This window comes from Copadichromis virginalis, linkage group LG20, assembly GCF_057382275.1.
Source record: "Copadichromis virginalis isolate Kocher_CV1m ecotype Utaka linkage group LG20, C_Virginalis_male_GT1.1, whole genome shotgun sequence".
NCBI lineage: Eukaryota > Metazoa > Chordata > Actinopteri > Cichliformes > Cichlidae > Copadichromis > Copadichromis virginalis.
The window spans coordinates 32,890,057-32,908,155 of record NC_140637.1 but is presented as its reverse complement, the minus strand read 5'-3'; the positions used below and the strand labels follow the sequence as shown (position 1 = coordinate 32,908,155).

The following is an 18,099-nucleotide window of genomic DNA, read 5'->3' as shown; positions in this document are numbered from 1 at the left end:
TGCTCTCCGCTCACTGCTTTAGGAAACGTGGCCTTATCAGGACTCCAGCAGCACAGCGGTAGATGAATGACAGACTCCCCGCTTCAGCTTCCACTTCTATCCGCCTGTCAGTTAACGCCACAGCCTCAACAGACCCCGAAGCCTCTCTGTGTGTGAAGAACAATGTCTGAGGCTGAGCAAATCCCGGCCTCTGCTTCGGAGGCCGCCGCATCGGCCGTCCTGGACGCCCTGAACGCCACGGACTCCAACGGGACCGAGGCGCTCAACGCCACGGCCAAATTCGTGGCCACCCCGGAGGGCACGGCTCTGGCGTACGGCAGCCTGGTCTTCATGGCGCTCCTGCCCATCTTCTTCGGAGCCCTGCGGTCCGTCACCTGCTCAAAATCCAAGGTAACTGTTAGTGGACCCCGGCGTTTGGGTTTGACTTCAGCCCGCCTCTCGTTAGCCTTCAGCGGCTAGCTGCTACAGCTAACGGCTGGCTAACTAGCGGCTCACCAGGACGCTAAAAATAATATTTTTCCAAAACAAATACAGAAGTGGGAGTCGCGATAGAGTTAATTGAAGAATGATGTGCTGAAATTATCGATAAAGTTGGGAAATACGCGTCCAGACTCCGAGTGAAGGTTTAAAGATCCAGCTGTTTGATTTTACCGGTTATTTCCAGATGCTAATTAGGCTTTTAAAGTCGTTATCTGCACTTGTTGCACTCATAACGCTGCGTAGTGGGTGTCGGGTCCTCTGGTGTGTGTCTGTTTAAACTGTTTTTTTTTTCTCAACTTGTGCTTGTTTGGCGTGTGATGAAAGGATGTGTGCACAGATGTTTATTTACATTTTTCCTAACGGACTTTTACCTGGCTGAGTAACAGGGACCGCTGCCATCCGGGTGGGGAGTAGTAACTTAAAGTTGTAGTAAAAGTTGTACAGTGAGCCGAAAACAGACTGTGCTGAACGGAGTCGTGACATGAATACGAGGTTAAACCGACTGTCAGAAAACGCCAAGCTAGCCTCGTGGTCGTGAACGCATCACCAGGTGATGGAGAGAGACGTGTACTGTTTCTGTTTGTTCTCGTTTTGGGGTTTTTGCAGACATGCGCAGTTAGCTTAAAGTAGAAAAAACCTCCCACATCCTTTGAACGGCCGGGTGGAGGTGATGGAGGTTTTTATTAGTGACTGAGGACGCAACACAGCTGGCAGAAAATCACGTTAATCTGCATAACGGAAGCTGCTAATAACAGCTGTGAAATGAAACCGGCTGCTGTTTCAGGTATCACCAGCAGAGACACACCCTGCTCTAACGGTGCTCTGCCTTTATGGGCGCACTGTCTGGGGATGCATGTTAAAACTACCTGTCCTGCAGCAAGTGTAGGATCTGGTGAAACGGGGAAAATTCCCCATGCTCTGATGCACAAAGTTCGGATTTAAGAGGGAAAAGTCGGGTCATGAAACAGAGTAATGTCTAGACTGAATTCTCAGAGTGGGTGATATCTGTGTGACGGTCCAAGTGAAGGAGCGATATCAGTTTGACCCAGAACCTGATCTGCAACCGTGAGAAGCGTCGAGAGATCAGACACATTCAGAAACTTTAAGACTAGATTAAACTTTGACAGCATGTAAGCCGGAGCTGTCAGGTGTTTTCCGTGTGCTCTGGGACACACCTGTTTCTGATTTTTCCAGAAAAAAGTTTTGATGACGCTCTTGTGGGGATTCTTTAAAAGAGTACTTAGATGCTGAACAACAGTAAGCAGAGTGCATCAGTGCTCTGCAGTGGCACACCCGCCCAATGTTTTTGGCACTATAGGTATTTAAATTTTCAGATTTACACATGACAATGAGACAGAAGAGAATGACTTTAGATGTTGTTTTCTTCTGTTTGTATACAGAAGGCATAAAAACGGGTTTCCGAGCAGAGAGAAATATTCAGTTCCCCTCAAGATGTTTTAATTGACTAAAGACAAAACAGAAACTAGATGGATTCTTGTCACATTAGGGACAAATGTACCTTTCCCCTGGTTACAGCACAAGACTAAAACCACTTTTGATGAATTTCAGTTTGACATGAGCTGCTCAGTTATTGTAATGCCAGAAAGCTTCACCTGTCTCTCAGAAATGACTTCAGACTGAACGCTTCACGCTGCTGTCTGTCATGTTTCTCATTTTCTGTCGCTCGTTTCTTTGGTTTTTGACGTTTGCCTTCACTGATGGTTGTAGTTAACGTAGACTCTGTTTTATCTCACTGAGTCACAGCGGATCCTGTCACTCGCATGTAACGCATCCACAAACCGAGGCGGACGTGTCACGCAGGGGGAATTGCGACATTAATTGAAATGAGACGTAAACAGCAGTAACTAGACTGAAATCATAACCACGGGTGTTCCTTTGGTCTCTTTAATATCAGCGGCTGCTTAACACATTTGCAAAAACAGGAAGCGAATGAAATCTCGCGAGGAAGGAGAGAATGGGCTCGGTGGCCTGAGGCAGGTGTTTCACAAAACAGGATCGTACTCGGTGGGAATGAGATGGATCGAGATCACAATGTTCACAGAATGGAAATAATTTTTCGAAAGGACGCAGTTTCTGTCTTTTCTTACATGAAACTATTACACAGCAAGTATGAGAGTGTCAAGTTTTATTGTCATGTGCAGATAAACCGTGTAGCCACGTTTACCCATAATGACATTCTTTGGCTCCTCAGCTTTACATGAGCAAATAGAAAGTGTGCAGTTATATTAAGAAAATAGCAGGAGTGATAATAATGATAAAGAGAGAAAAGTATTAAATGTTTAGAGATAAAATATATGTTTAAGTTAGTAAAATACATTTATCATTACAAAGTTGAAATGATAATTTGACATGAAATTTCAAAACTAAATATTTAATTTTATGTTCAGTTTGGAAATTTAAAGAACAAAGTAACCATTAAAACGTCAGCTGGTTAGATGTTGAAAACAGCAGGCAGTCTTCTTTCGGGGGACTATTTTTAGTTGTGGATTAATTTTCCAGTGGGTCATTTTGACCCCAACCCTACATTTATACATACTACTGTGAAATTGTCAGTTTGCTAATTCTCCATATGCTCAGTTTCTTCCCACCGTTGTGAGGAAGATGGAAAATAGTTTGAAATATGTGGGTTTTTAACATTATAGGCTTTGTTTTGATTGTAATTTGTAATTACTGCGTAAATAAAGCACCTCATTGGGAGAATTTTCAGTAATGCTGAGAATTTAAATATTTTATAGTTCTTCACAAAATAATTTAAACCTACAAACTGGGTCTTTGTTCACATTTAGTTGGAAACGGAAAAAACAAGGTATGAAAATCAGCCTGACTGTGTTGACTTCATTCAAATGTGTTGTTTATTAAAGCATTACAGAGATACAATGCTATCTGTATTTGGCATTAAATGATCCTAGAAAATTGAAATACAGTATTGAATAATTAATTCAAATATTTCACCGTGTTATGGGATGGAGCCTTTAACAGTTATTGCAAAACACATGACAGGGATTTGTGATGTTGCAGAGCTCTGTGTGTGCGCACTTACCAATGGAGGTTTTCTTGATGATGTGTGAACTCTGCAGAAGTTTGACTATAACCCTCCACACAGCGCTCTGCTCACTGTACGGGGATACTTGTCTCATTTTAATACATCTGTGACTTGTATGGCTCTTTCTGTGGCTCCTCAGTGTTTCCTTCTCCTCAGCATTACACGCTCTGCCCTGTGACATTGGGATAGCAACACTGGAGATGAGAAATACCTGGAGCTGGGCTGTAAACCCTCTGGGTGACGACTCGGGTCGTACCTCTGTAGCAAAGATGTGTGGGGGGGTTTAAACGCGGTTTTGTGCTGGCGTTGGTAAATCTGACAGAAAGTCTCTGCCTGAGCCTCGGGTGATGTTCAGTTTAAAATCGGCGTCCATGGCATCCTTCCTCTCTTCCTCTTTCTCGCTGTTTCTCCTCTGTCAGCCATCCTATAATATGAATATGAGTTCAGATACATCAAAGCTTTTATTCACTGAAGCTGTTGCCCTGTGTAATTCCAGCAATGATGATCTGTTTCCTGCATTGGACACCTGTTTGCTTGCTTTAATTTTGGGCCCTGCTTCCAGCCCTGCTCCTGATTGCCGATCTGATCCTCTCTCTCCCTGTCTGTCTGTGTGCACATCTGTCTGTCCACCCATTCTGTTTGTCTGTCTATCTGTAGGAGCTCGGAGAAAATGATTACGATTCTGGGTTCAGAGTGAGTATGAGAGCCGCTGTGTGCACCAATACACCCAGACACTGTTGGTTTCCAGCACTGACACAGCAGGGATTGCATGAACGCAGAGGTGTTGGGTGGAGCCGGAACAACAAACTGCTCATCAGCTCACGCTTGTTTCAGTGTGTGTGCTGTCCAAAAGCAAACAGACATGTGAAATAAAAGGAACGCCTGCAATGGAGAAGAAGAGGGTCAAGAACCAATCAGATTTAGATTTCTGTTTTTCTGCACTGATAAGTTAAAAAAAGATCATCTGCTGTGGCTGATAATCCCAGCTTATTCCTGCCTGATATATTCAACTTTATTGTGTCTTAGTGGGTACAGCTAGCTGCTCACACGCTCTGTAGGCGTTAGAGAAAATGAAACGCGGTGCCAAAAGTATAAACACGTTTTTGAAACAGGTTCAAGATTCTGCTGCAGGATTTCCCAGGAAATTGTCTAAAACTACTTCAGGAAAATTTGTGCAGAAAGGAATTTATCAGAATGGGGGAAATGACGTGTCTAAATATGAAGGTTGAGTGAAAGAAAATACGAAATTTAACAGAGTAATGTGCATTTTGATGGCCGCATTAAACTGTCCTCAAACCATCAGCACGGCATTTCATGGGTGACGTAAGGAATTGATAACGCTACGTGAACTTGATTACTTTAAACGGCCTCTTTGGTTCGGCAGTCGCACACAGACCGCGGCGTCTGGATTACATGCAAAGTTCCACTGAAGCTTCACCTGTGTCCCGACTGCACTGATCACTTAGTCTGGTTCAGGTTCATGCAAATTGTAAGCCAGACTTTAACAAAAACAAATTCAAAGCAGCACATAACACAGACTGGGGGGGATGTTGGCAGGAAGTCCTACAGCAATGCCAGGAACCAGTTTCATGCACAGAGGACTCGTTAAAGAAGCCAAAACCACAAACACAGCCTGCAAATAGAATAACGGCTTAAAGTAGAAAATACTTCTGAAAGGGAGTAAAAATGACTGGACTCAGTGGAGCCCAAACACTGGTACATAAAACGTACAACCTCACAGTACTGAGGTTTATTTTTAGAATATATTAACTGTGCAGGAAGGTTCCTGCGACTAACCTCGTCCTCATGTAGATCTTAGCAGCGTCTAACTCGCACTAACACGGTGTTACTTCAGCCTGTTTGCTAACAGCTGTGTGTTTGTGGTACATGTAACTCATAGGGGTGCAACGATATTCGTATCGATATTGAACCGTTCGATACAGTGCTTTCGGTTCGGTACGCATATGTATCGAACAATACAACATTTGTAATTTATTTTATCAACTTTCCTTCTGACTATGCTGTCTGTGTTGAGCGCTCAGTGAATCTGCGTTCGACTACTCCGCCTAGGGTCGACAGTGCAGCCTAGGCGGAGTAGTCGAACGCAGATCCACTGAGCGCTCAACACAGACAGCATAGTCAGAAGGAAGAGCGCAGGGCAAGCTAGCGAGACAGAAGTTAAGCTCTCTTTGCAACATGGACCTCCCCCACCCTCATTCAGATCTAGCGTTTGGAATTATTTTGGTTTTCATGTGACGTATGACCCTGAAGGTAAGCGAGTCATGGACTAAAGTAAAACAGTATGTTGGATGTGCCACTCAATGCTCAATTACATGGGTGGGAACTAGTGTGTTAGCGCAGTTAGCTCGTTAACGTGTTGGCCGTCTAGCCCCATTCACGGGGCGATCGGCGGTAGCTCGTTAACGGAGATTTGCCGTCTTGTGGCGTTAAGGTCATTTCAACGAGATTAACCTGAAAGCACTAGTGGGAACACAACGAATATGACTGCACATTTACTCCGACATCATCCTAGTGCAAAGACAAGTGGAAGCAGACCAAAAAAAAAGCAAGCATGCTACTAACTTTAGCCGAGTCATTTAGACAGCTGTTTAATATGCTGCTGAGAATATAGCCCAGAAGAAGCGGATAGTATAGCTTTTATTTTGGAAAGAGCCATTTCTCTGTAATAAACTCTCTTTTCCAAAGATGAGTGATTCCTCAATCAGATACAGGGCTCGCAATATCGCTAGCCTGACGTCCCGGAGCTAGCGATTTTTTTCAGTCGGGCTACCAAAATCTATCTCTTCCCTGCCCGTCGGGCTATTGTAGGAAGGAAAAATATATGTCAATGCTTTTGCATTCTTTCGGAAATGTAGCTGGGTAATTATGTCATTGGCATCGGTGAGCCACTGTCAATATGTGACATATTGAAGTCGCGTTTGAATTTGCGCTTGTTTTTTTGCTTTCACTTTGCAATCGTGCGAACTGTGTATAGAGAGCGACAGCACTGATCTGTGAGTGATGATAATTTGTGCACCAATTCCTCTGACATCGTCTTATTAATCGTTAGCTTACTATGCAAACATGACAAGTGAAATCTCCCGCAGCTTAAACATATGAGAGGTTGATCGCGCAGAGAATCGCTGAGCTTATGTGAGTGCGTGTGTAAAAGCAGCAGGATTTATATTTGACTACGATGACCTGGATGACTGAGAACCTTCACAGACAGATATATATTTTAGTTCTGCTGAGCCAAATAAGACAGGTCAGGGTGAAGAAGTGACAGCCAAAGAAAAGCTTACCATAAAACGGAGAAGTTATGACAAATCAGACTATAAGGCAAAAAGAAAGTGCAGCTTTATGGTTTCATGGACAAAAGAATTTCTGTGGCTGCAATATGACGAGCTAAATAACCAGGGCTGCACATAAGTGGTCCGCAGGTGCGCATTCGCTGTCAAAATAAAAAACACGCACAAGGGTTAGGGTTAAATTTAAAAACTGTACTTTTGAGTTAAAATATAATTTTAATAAATGACAAATTAAAAAGGCATGAACATTTTTTTTGTATCGAAAAAATATCGAACCGTGACACCAAAGTATCGAACCGAACCGTGAATTTTGTGTATCGTTGCACCCCTAGTAACTCAGTCACCTGCAGATTTACTGGTTTCTATAGAAGCTCATGTTGCTTTAAAAACATCTTTAGTTTCAGGAAAGACAGGATGTTACCATTTAGAAAATGTTTGTAATATTAATCCTGCATTTACTGTAAACTTGAGCTTTGGATTATAAAGCATTGGTTTGTGTAGGATTCCTCTCCTTATCCCTCTACATCCTCCTCTGTCCCAGTTTCTGTCTCGGGTGAGTAGATGGAGGAGAATATAGATGGAGGTGACTCTCAGGCTTCTCTCTCAGGGCTTCTGTCAGTCTACAGTAGCTCTTCTTTTCTGTGATCCGACCCGAGTGTGGAAGGACGGCCTGATCGGGAGGAGGACAGGCCTCGGTAGAGACAGGGAGGTGCCCTCTGGCATGTCTGTGGAAACGCACATTTCTGCCATTGTGTAATTATTGCAGCGCTCAAACCCACGCTGGTGTGATGGCTGTATCCTCCAAAGCCTTTTATACCACCAGGAAGTCCCAGCTTTCAGAAGCTTTGTTGCTAAATGATGAATATCCACACGAGCGACGCCTCGATAAGAATCAGATTTTATCACAGAGGCATAGTGTTCAGTGTTCGTCTGTGGGTCTAACTCAGGCTGTCACTGAAGGTTAAACTCGTATCAGTTTGTAGCATGACGTGAAAAACACACTAATATTTAATATTTACCTGATTTGTGCCCGTGTGCCTGCCATCAGTCCCGGTGAGCACTTGTTGGACAGTTTCTCCTTTCTTTCTTCAGCGATGCTCCACTGTCACCTCCACAGAGGAGGACGCACCGCAGCACGTTATTCTAGTATTTAGAGATTGGCTCAGCTCTGATTACAGCTGCAGTTACTTCAGGCTTTCTAAGCAAAACTGAGTATTTGACCCCCAGCATGACAGCTGTGCAGGCAGGTTTGTGGTGCCTGTGTTGCCTCATTTCACGAGCAGCAGGCGGCGCCTCAGATTAGTTTGTGGTTGCAGAGTGAAGCAACTGCTTATTGCAGTGTTGGCACAGAGCCTCACAGAGCCTCACAGGGCCTCACAGAGCCTCACAGGGCCTCACAGGGCCTCACAAGGGCCTCACAGGGCCTCACAGAGCCTCACAGGGCCTCACAGAGCCTCACAGGGCCTCACAGAGCCTCACAGAGCCTCACAGGGCCTCACAGGGCCTCACAGGGCCTCACAGAGCCTCACAGGGCCTCACAGAGCCTCACAGAGCCTCACAGAGCCTCACAGGGCCTCACAGGGCCTCACAGAGCCTCACAGAGCCTCACAGGGCCTCACAGGGCCTCACAGAGCCTCACAGGGCCTCACAGGGCCTCACAGAGCCTCACAGGGCCTCACAGGGCCTCACAGGGCCTCACACGGCCTCAGGGTTAATCCCGGTATTTGGGTTAGTTTAGGCGTTAAACGTTGACAGTAACAGTTACATTACAACACATAAACTGTGGTCCATATAACCCTAATTTAAAATTGATGATCTTCATTTAAAACTTCACTGGTTTCTGTCTGGAGACTAGTTCATCTTCTTTCAGGTTAAATTTGTGATGGGAAGCTTTAGCTTGGTGTGGTCTCACCTGGTGTTTGGATTGGTGTGCACATCCCTGTCTTCTGGTGAACCTTCACCTTACCTGCTCATATTTCTGTCTCCGCTCCGTTTCTCCCAGAATGCAGCCGACATGCCCGAGACCATCACCAGTCGGGACGCAGCGAGGTTCCCCATCATCGCCAGCTGCACTCTATTTGGGCTCTACCTCTTCTTCAAGGTAAGTCGGCGTCTCTTACCTCGGGGAGAGCTGCGACGGTGCATTTCGTCAGATGAGGCTTGTTTCTGATGCTGGACGTGTGCTGTGACGCAGGTATTCTCTCAAGAGTACATCAACCTGCTGCTGTCGGTCTACTTCTTCGTCCTGGGCGTCCTGGCTCTGTCTCACACTATGAGGTACGTCAGAGAACGTGAATGTGTGTGCGAGTGAATCGCTTTGGTTTAACTGATGTTGGAGGTGACTCGACTCTGTTCTTGGTTCTGTCTCTCAGTCCTCTGATGTCCAGAGTCTTCCCAGCATCTTTCCCAAACAAACAGTACCAGCTGCTCTTCACTCAGGGCTCCGGAGAGTCCAAAGAAGGTGAGACCTGCTGCCCGTTCCACCAACGACGGGAACAAACACCGTTTAAAAATACAGTTTAAAAGACCCAGATTCCTAAAAAGAGCAGGCAAATGTTTTTGTTTCACACAAAAAACCCAAAACGTGTTCAAACTGTTTATTGCTCCGATTTAATTAAAGTATTGCACGGCAAAGATGCCAGAGGAAGTGAATTGTTTTGCATATCGCTTTGAAGGAATTTTAGTCCAGTCTTTGGTTTGTGGGGTTTCGTGAATGCGTGGCTCTCTGAAGTCCTGCTGCAGAGTTTCATTCAGACTCGGGTCTGGACTTTGACTGGGTCGCTGCTGCACGGTGATTCTTTTCTTATTCTGTTGGAGATTTGCTGCTGTGCTTGGATCCTCCTCTGGACCAAATGTTAGCTCAAGCATTAGCTATGAGACAGACGACCTCACGCTTGACCCCAGAATACTTTGGTATAGAGAGGACCTCACGCTCGGCTCGATGATTAAATCGCTGCTGTGCTGCCGGTTGGTGTGAGATGTGTGTGCTGCTGTGGATTATGTCATCGTTCCTTCAGATGAAGCTTCCCTAACCTAAGCTGTGCTTTCTTTTTCTAACTGTGCTGTCATGAACTTTAACCTTTAACATGCTAACTGGGGCCTGTAGAGTCTGACATGGAAAGTTTTCAGATGAATAATTGTTGCCCTCCTCGCCTGTAAAAGGGTATTTTTACGGGTGGATGGGCCGAGGTGACGACCCGAGTTTGAATGCGATAACTCAGGAACGAGGCAACGCAGTATTTTCAAATTCATACCAAAGGTGCAGCTACTAATCTCGAATGAGTTAGAATCTCAGTGACCTCAGAGGTCTGAAAATCTCTGTACGTAGGTTTCAAAATGATACCAAAGGTGAATTTAGGACGGGCTGTCGAACTGCAGGCCTCGAGGGCCGGTGTCCTGCAGGTTTTAGAGATCACCCCAGGTCAGCACACCTGAATCAAATGACCAGTTCATTACCAGGCCTCTGGTGAACTTCAGGACATGTTGAGGAGGTCATTTAGCCATTTACATCAGCTGACACGTCTAAAACCTGCAGGACGCCGGCCCTCGAGGCCTGCAGTTCCCCATCCCTGAGTTAGGAGGAGGCTGACAGATGGCACTAGCAGCCGTCAGTATTTTTTAATTTTAGAATGATGGACTTTGTTGCTGATGATCACTTAATGAAGTGCATTTAACTATCAGCGCCTGGCTGCCACTTACCCTCTGAGGTCCCTTTGAAGCAGTAAAGAAACACATGATCTGTTTATTATGTCTTGATGTATAAAACCTTAGAACAGTGAATGTTGTTTCTCTTTGTCAGGACGATAATGTTGCTGTACAGGTTCATCTGCACGAGTAAAGTTTTAGAGTAAATCTTCTCGTTGAATCGTGTTTACTGAGGAAGCGACAAACGGCCTCAGTTAAAGTTTATTAGGTTGAATCTGTCAGAGCTGTAAGCATCTCTGTATAAATGTGGTTTATTGAACGGCCTTTTGAACCCGATTTAGGTCTCCTGACGTCTTTCACATTCATGTCTGACCTGCGTCTCTCCATGTCTCTACAGAAATAGTCAATTATGAGTTTGACACCAAGAACCTGGTGTGTCTGCTCATCAGCAGCGTGGTGGGAGTCTGGTACCTGCTCAAAAAGGTAAAAGTGACACGTGCAGCACACAGAGCTGAGCATAGCTGTGAGCTCCGACATGGCTGAGCTTAGATCTGTGGGGTAATGAATTATTTATGAAGCCCTAAATGACAGTAATGGTTAATCCACAAACATGTGCAAGTTTATAATCAAAGTGATATTTAATGTTCATGGTGTTAAAATCTTGTTTTTGTTGTTCTTGAATTTTTCAGTTTACTCTTTTACATAAAAGCAGTAAAAACAGTGAAGCACGTTATTATTGTTTTTTCATCAAGATGCCAAATTAGTTATTTACTGAGTAAATAGCTTTTAGTGCTTATGTTTGATTCCTTCTGGTGTGAAACAAAGAAAATCGACAGATTTTAAAATGTTTCCTGTTTTTCCGACAGATGGTATAAAATGTAAGCTCTAATTATTTCCATCAGAAATGATGTTCCACGCTGTGACATAGAGCTGAAATCTGTAATGCGATCGAAGCCTGCTGTCAGCTTCACTTTTGGCTTCGACCGTAATTATTATTTAAAGAATAATGAGGATAAAACCTCTGAATCCAAACTCGTTTATTTAGCTGAGACTAAAGAACATCTGGTCAACATCTGTATAAAGGATTCAAAAACAAAAGGATTTGTGTAAATGTGTTCGTCTCAGCCGCTCAGATGCGTCATTTTGTGCTCACGTGTGCGTGTGTATTGTGACATCACAGCACTGGATAGCCAATAACCTGTTCGGGCTGGCGTTTGCCCTGAACGGAGTGGAGCTGCTCCACCTGAACAACGTCAGCACCGGCTGTATCCTGCTGGGGGGGCTGTTCATCTACGACGTCTTCTGGGTGAGTAGATCACGTGTCCAGCTCAGGTAGTCGTACGGAAACGTTCCAGAAGATTCGAGCTCAGCTCTGTCATGTCCAGATGTTCAGTTTCAGCACTTTGACACAATCCAGATGTTCCAACAATGACCCAGCATGAACACAGCTGTACATCATCCTTATTCTGTGTGTCTCCAGGTGTTTGGGACCAACGTCATGGTGACTGTTGCCAAGTCATTTGAAGCACCAATCAAATGTAAGTGCTGTGTATGACCGTGTCAGTCAGTTTTAGCTCCTGCTCTTCATAGACTTCACCCAGCTGACCTCCTGTCCTGCTGTGATCTCCCCCACCCGTCTTTGCTCCACTGCAGTGGTGTTTCCACAGGACTTGTTGGAGAAAGGTCTGGAGGCCAGTAACTTTGCCATGCTGGGACTGGGAGACATTGTCATCCCGGGTATCTTCATCGCTCTGCTGCTGCGCTTCGATGTCAGGTAACACTCGGTCCTCTTTCCTCTCAGCTGCCTCGTTTCCTTTGTTTTCTCTCATTTGTGGGATTTAAACAAGATGAATGTTCTTTATTCCCTTTCATGTGAAACCGTCTTCTACCTGCAGCTTGAATAAAAACAGCAGGACGTATTTCTACTCCAGCTTCCTGGCCTACATCTTTGGACTGGGCCTCACCATCTTTGTCATGCACACCTTCAAACATGCACAGGTACGAGGCTTAAAGCGCAATCACTCTTCTCAACTTTGTTTTGTTCAGTCTCTTCTCAAAACAGCCTCTTTGCAGCCAGTTGCATCAGCTCATTTTGAGGACTCGCAGTTACGGGCATTTGAGTTCATGTTGGACGATTCACGTTAGCAAACGCCGCATCGTTTGATAATTTAGTCTAACTCGTGATCGAGATTAAAATTCGATTCGTTGTGTATCCCCCAGTTCTTCCTGCGTTCTGTTTGCTGTTGTTCCTTTCAGTCTAATTTATTCAAGCAGAATACAGACTTTATTCTACTCAATGTCCAGAACTGCTCTTGAGCCAGGCTGAATGTTGTCGGGGAGATTTCCAGAGAGCTTTGAATAGGAGAGAGGCTCCGATTTAAGGGTTGGGACCTTTGTGTTCCTGCGTTATTCCTTTTATCATCAGTGCAGTAAAGCTTCGAATTTCCAGTTTAAACCACCTCTGGGACCCTGAAGCTCCCCATGTGAAGCCGATGAAAACCACATCCTGTCATACCGACCAGAGTTACAGTCAGCTAATCTGCTCTCTTTTTTTCCTCTTATTTAAACAACTGATAATTGGTTGCCAAGAACATGAGGTTGATGAAATGGCTGCAGTGACTCTGTGTTCTCACTGGTCGGGACCTTTAACTTCAGCGTCCGTCCTTTGTCTAACGTGGAGTCTGTTTCCTGGAGGCGGACTAAACGTTGGCTTTATTAAAACTGGGACAAACATGAAGTCTGATTTTGTGAGCAGCTTATTAAGTGAAAAGTCTGAAGTTTTAATTTTCTGGAAAATCTGCTGTAGGTATTAAATTTGCACACGGTGTGTTTAAGAAGCCGCAGCCAATAAAGCTTTAAGGATTTACTCGTCGCTCACGGCTGTTTGTTGTTGTGCAGTTTATTTATTTACAGACCAACATCCAAACAAGGGAAAGACACCATTAAATGCTGTGCTGCTGTATTTAGGATTTACAGTTATCATTTACTTAAAAAAGACCCGATGATGTTGCCCGTCTCAGTTTTAATGATTGAGGACGTTAAAAGCTGTTAAATCTGTGTGTCCAGCCCGCCCTGCTGTACCTGGTGCCCGCCTGCGTCGGCTTCCCCGTCATCATAGCGCTGTTCAAAGGAGAGCTCACAGAGATGTTCAGGTGAGTAACCACGGTGACCAACCACGGTGAGGCAGCAGGGCCGAGCTTGTTTTAGCAGGAAAACATGTTTCTGAAGTCTGAACATACGTTTGCACTAAAATTAACGAGCTGAAAGATTTATTTGTAATTACTGAAATTAGACTCATGAGGATTCTTTGTTTAGTGGATTAAAGGTTCAGAATCTCATGCCTGGCGGGCTGAAACCCTATTGGCTGTTTATTCCAGAATGAAGCTCTGTGATTGGACAGATTTCTTTCTTTTCTTTTTTTCTTCGGGTATAATGTAAAATTTAAAAGTGTGATCTATCGACCAATGACACTGAAGCATTTCTGTTATTAAATGCACCAAAGTGCACGTCTGCTAAACCACATTTCTTTGTTTCATTTAAGAATAAATAAGATTTGGACCTTGACTTCAGCACAGACAACCTTGGGGCCTGATTTAATGATAGAGTTTTAAAAACAGGAGCACCTCCTCAGTTTTTAAAGGATCTCTCAGTCTGGAGTTTAGTCTGCGCTGCAGGAACCGCCGAGGTTCTCCGAGCAGCAGTTTCCATGTTAAATGCAGAGTCTATGACGGCTCCTTTGTATGTTCAGGTGCTTCTGTCAGCAGACTGAGGGTCTCCTGCTCATCGACCTCATCATTTCACTCCCTGCTCCCATGTCTGTTTTGTACTTTCTCTTACATTTTTTCCCACCTCTCTTCTTCCACCTTTCCGGTCGGTCTTTATCCTCCGTCCTCCTCGTTTGTCACGGCAGTAGAGCTCTATAGTAACTTAGACCTTTAGAGTTTAAGATGATTTACCACACTGTCGTTGCCTCCTTTCTTTCTCACTACTTTTATCATCTCCTTTTTCTTTCTCTGTATTTTTCTTTTATCTCCTCTGTGTCTCCATTTCCTTCCTCTGCTCCCCGTGTCCCCCCCCCCCCCCCGTGGTTAGCTATGAGTCTTCAGAGGAAGTTCTTCCCACCTCTCCCAGACTTACTTCCTTTCCAACCGTCAGCGGCTCTCCCGCAAGCCTGGCTAGCTCCATGGATGCCGTCTCTGTGGCGACAGGCTCCTCCCCGCGCCACCGCAGATTACAACCCACCTCGATGTAGAAGCCCCGCCCCTCTATCTTTACTGTCCCCTTCTCTGTCTCACCTGGGCAGGTAAAAAGCCCATTAATGAGCCCATTAACCTGCTTACATGAAACCATCGCTCCATCAGATTCACCTTTTATAGCATTAATAAAATCATGAAGGAGGAAAAATTCAGCTGATCCAAAGGTGGGGTGTTGTTAGCTTGATTAGCACTGGTAAAGCAGACAGGTGCAGTGCACAGACACAGGTCGCTGCTAATTAACCGAGAAATGAAACACGATGATACTGTTTGTTCCACCAATCTTTACAAACGCTGCAAAGCAGCTGCACCCGTAACTTTAGGCCTCGAGAAAATCCAAATGGGTGAGTTATTAGAAAAGCGATCGCTCACCTTTCAGTTGTTTTAAGGTGGAGATTGGCGAGAATCCAAACTGTTTGAATCGGGGTGTTTGAGCCTCCAGAGGCCATTAGAGGAACTGCAGCATTGGATTCATATTCGTGAAACACACTAACATCGTCCTTCTTCTCTTCTTCAGGTATGAGGAGTCATCTGAGGAGACTAAAGAGGAAGCGACAGAATCAGAGAAGAAGGACCAATAATATCCATGTCGCCCCCACCCCCTGCCCTCCCTCCTCCTTCAAACACTTTTCATCATCAGCCTGCTGCCACCACATTTCACTGAAGCCCCGCCCCCTCCAGTCTCTCCAGCTTGTCAGCCAGGGGAAACGGGGCTCATGTTGCCAACGCGTTTGTCTCTGATAACCACGGGAGCGGCCGCCGACTGTTACCCGTGGTTACGACTGCCGTCGCGCTGCCAACGATGATGTTCGTAATTATTAAAAGTCGTTTTGGGACCCGGTGCCTACCACGAATCCTCTCACACAGGACCACGAAGTGGCGTGTCAGGGAACACCTGTCCAATCGGATCTCATCATGTGTTTGCAGCTCGCCGCTCAGATAGGCAGAGAAACGAGAAGGAGCGCTTGTTTTAGCCTTTACACGGCCCCGAGCGTGGACGAGTCGGACGGAAAAACGAGCGCTGCTGCCATTTTCTTTCTTGTTTGTTACTTTTTTTTTTTTTTTTTCTGAAACCCTCAAACAAAGAACCGCTGACGATTGTGATGATCCCCAGAATCTGATCCTGTAAAAAAGTGTGGAGGCGTGGGAACTCTCCAGATGTGGTTCTTTGTTTCCGGGTGTCTCCGCTCACCAGGCGCTGCTCACACTGCCGTCTGCTCCGTCAGCATCAGCTTCTTCTACTGGTTTTATCTGTATTTGTTTCTTATAATAGGCCAGAATTTTAAGAGGGGAAACCCCGGCTAACAGGTTCAGTTTTTTAGGTATACAGTTATGTTGTCATTTGTTAAAGCTGTATTGTGTTTACATCCACTTGTCTCCATGCTGACTGTACATGTGAGTTCTCCCTGTCTGTCCAGCTGTTTGCCAGAGAATAAATCTGCTTTCCAATCAGACCTGTGGTGCTAACGTGGCTTCAAGTTAAACCCTGCAGCTGTAGGTCGTAGGGCCGTACAGCTGAGGCTGAGAAAGGAAGTAGAAACAGTCCGAGTATTATAGGTTTTTAACCTAAAATATGGTTCCTGTTCCTGACGAGGATCAAGTAGTTGGTTTGTTTTGGAATTAGGAAATTGGAGGTGAATTGGTGCACAGATGAGAGCTAATATCGTAGACACGTCTATAAAAGATGAAAGAGTTCCAGTTGTATAATGTGTTGGATTAGTTAGATGAATAGTTTATGGCTCTTCCCCAAAGTCAAGAGAGCTGCAACAAAGTCCCACGAGGCTCATCCAGTCTTAAAAGCTTCCCTCTGAAATTCAAGAGAAAGTATTAATTTAGTTTTTGTTTTGTTTTTTCTTCAAAAAACACAACGCAGGTTGTTTGCTATAAAGCGTTGAGGCCAATGTGTGACCAGCTGCCACTGGGACACAACTGAATACAAGAGCAGCAAATTTAGCTCAGTAATAACAATCCAACCACCACCTCTCGCCCAATGGTAGCTGGGATAGACTCCAACCTGCCTGTGAACCTGACAATAAGCAGAAGAGGATGAATGGATATAAATTTATATAAATATTTAACTTACATACTTGAGTAAAACTGAGTTGCTGTTATCGCTGCAGCCCACACGTTAGCAATCATTGGTCTACGGCGTCGGTCACTAGCTTAGTTTAAATGTGAAACAGCAGGTTTGACCCGTCTGTGGCCAGTGAGCACGTCAGACCTGCCCTCACTGATGCCACAGTGGCTGTCCATCTTTTATTTACAGTCTCTTATGAAGGTTCTGGAGCTTTATTGCTCAGACGTGTAACAGATACACTTTTTGTGGTGACAGAAAAATGCCAGTGTGGTTTTGTGGAAAATGTTTAGAAACCAAAAGCACAGTTTGGATTTCTTTGTTGAAAACGAGGGGGCGACTTGAACTCCAACTGTGGTTCTTTAGTGAGAATAATTAGTTATAGCTCCAGGTGTGAATACTGCAGTGCAGCCACTCGTAATAAATAAATAATGATGACAAAAAGTAGTTAGAAACTAAAGGTACAAAATATTTTCCCTCAATTTCGCTCCTTGCTGTCCCTTTCAGTTGGAGTGTGTCTGGAATTTAATCAGCTGCACAGGTGAACTTTTTCCTGTGTGGATAAATAAAAACTGGATTCTTGGTTTTCAGTCTTAAAGTTCTGGCCTGTGAGAGAAGAAGAGCAAAAGGAGGAGGCGGCAGACTGAACTGCCTTCACTGCCCAGCAAGAGGCATCATTCTCACACCTTATTGGTGAAAAGGTGCAATGGGAGGAGCTCCGTGGCTTCTTCGTTTGATAAGCAGTGAGAATGAGCCCAGGAGGCAAAGTGTCACAGGGTGTTTTACAAAAGCATCCTCAAACTAGGATCAAACTCAGAAAAATAGCCAAAAAGAATTCAGCAGAATCGGAGACATGGTGACTGTTGGCCTGTGTTACAGGTTCATTTCCAAAATCTGCTGCTTGAAACTGCATTTCCCATAATGTCAACATATCCTACAACTGTTTCCACGGGATAAGCCAGTGAGCTTAACCTAATGCAAGTACAACTGCAATTTAATGTAATTCAGAGTTTCAAAGTAAAGGTTTAAACGGAAAACGGTCCTAACTTGTTTTTAAATAAAATCATATGCAGTTGCAGATAATTACAAAGTTTTCGGATGCTTGGAAAAACCCTGCCTAACTGAACATAATCAGCCTCACGTTAATACTCTCAATGTTATTGATTGTTATGGATGCTTTATTAAGAGATGCAGTTTTGTATCAATGTAAAAACAAAATGCTCTTATTCAGCTCAGTGAAGTTCAGTAGCCACTTAATTTTAAATATAATGTACC

At 44.5% G+C, this 18,099-nt stretch overlaps 1 protein-coding gene across 4 annotated transcripts; it reads left to right on the top strand.

Moving 5' to 3' along the window:
* Window positions 1-162: 162 nt before the first annotated feature.
* On the top strand, window positions 163-16,204 carry hm13 (histocompatibility (minor) 13). Of its 4 annotated transcripts, none has more exons than XM_085443633.1 (12): window positions 163-390; window positions 4,202-4,237; window positions 8,855-8,953; window positions 9,047-9,129; window positions 9,225-9,313; window positions 10,895-10,980; window positions 11,678-11,803; window positions 11,978-12,035; window positions 12,151-12,271; window positions 12,393-12,495; window positions 13,564-13,649; window positions 15,268-16,204. In XM_085443633.1, the coding sequence occupies exons 1-12, from the start codon at window positions 163-165 to the stop codon at window positions 15,329-15,331; spliced, it is 1,179 nt and encodes a 392-aa protein (XP_085299759.1). In that variant the 3' UTR covers window positions 15,332-16,204. The 4 variants fall into 4 exon arrangements, with proteins under 4 accessions (XP_085299759.1, XP_085299761.1, XP_085299760.1 ...); XM_085443635.1 differs by lacking the exon at window positions 15,268-16,204 and adding an exon at window positions 14,590-15,252; XM_085443634.1 differs by lacking the exon at window positions 4,202-4,237.
* Window positions 16,205-18,099: the final 1,895 nt, after the last annotated feature.

Excerpts from the sequence above, each read along its gene's own strand:
- hm13 (XM_085443635.1), top strand. The coding sequence starts at position 163 with ATGTCTGAGGCTGAGCAAATCCCGGCCTCTGCTTCGGAGGCCGCCGCA. Across the intron at positions 9,130-9,224 it reads GCTCTGTCTCACACTATGAG|TCCTCTGATGTCCAGAGTCT; the intron begins GTACGTCAGAGA and ends TCTGTCTCTCAG. Across the intron at positions 9,314-10,894 it reads CTCCGGAGAGTCCAAAGAAG|AAATAGTCAATTATGAGTTT; the intron begins GTGAGACCTGCT and ends ATGTCTCTACAG.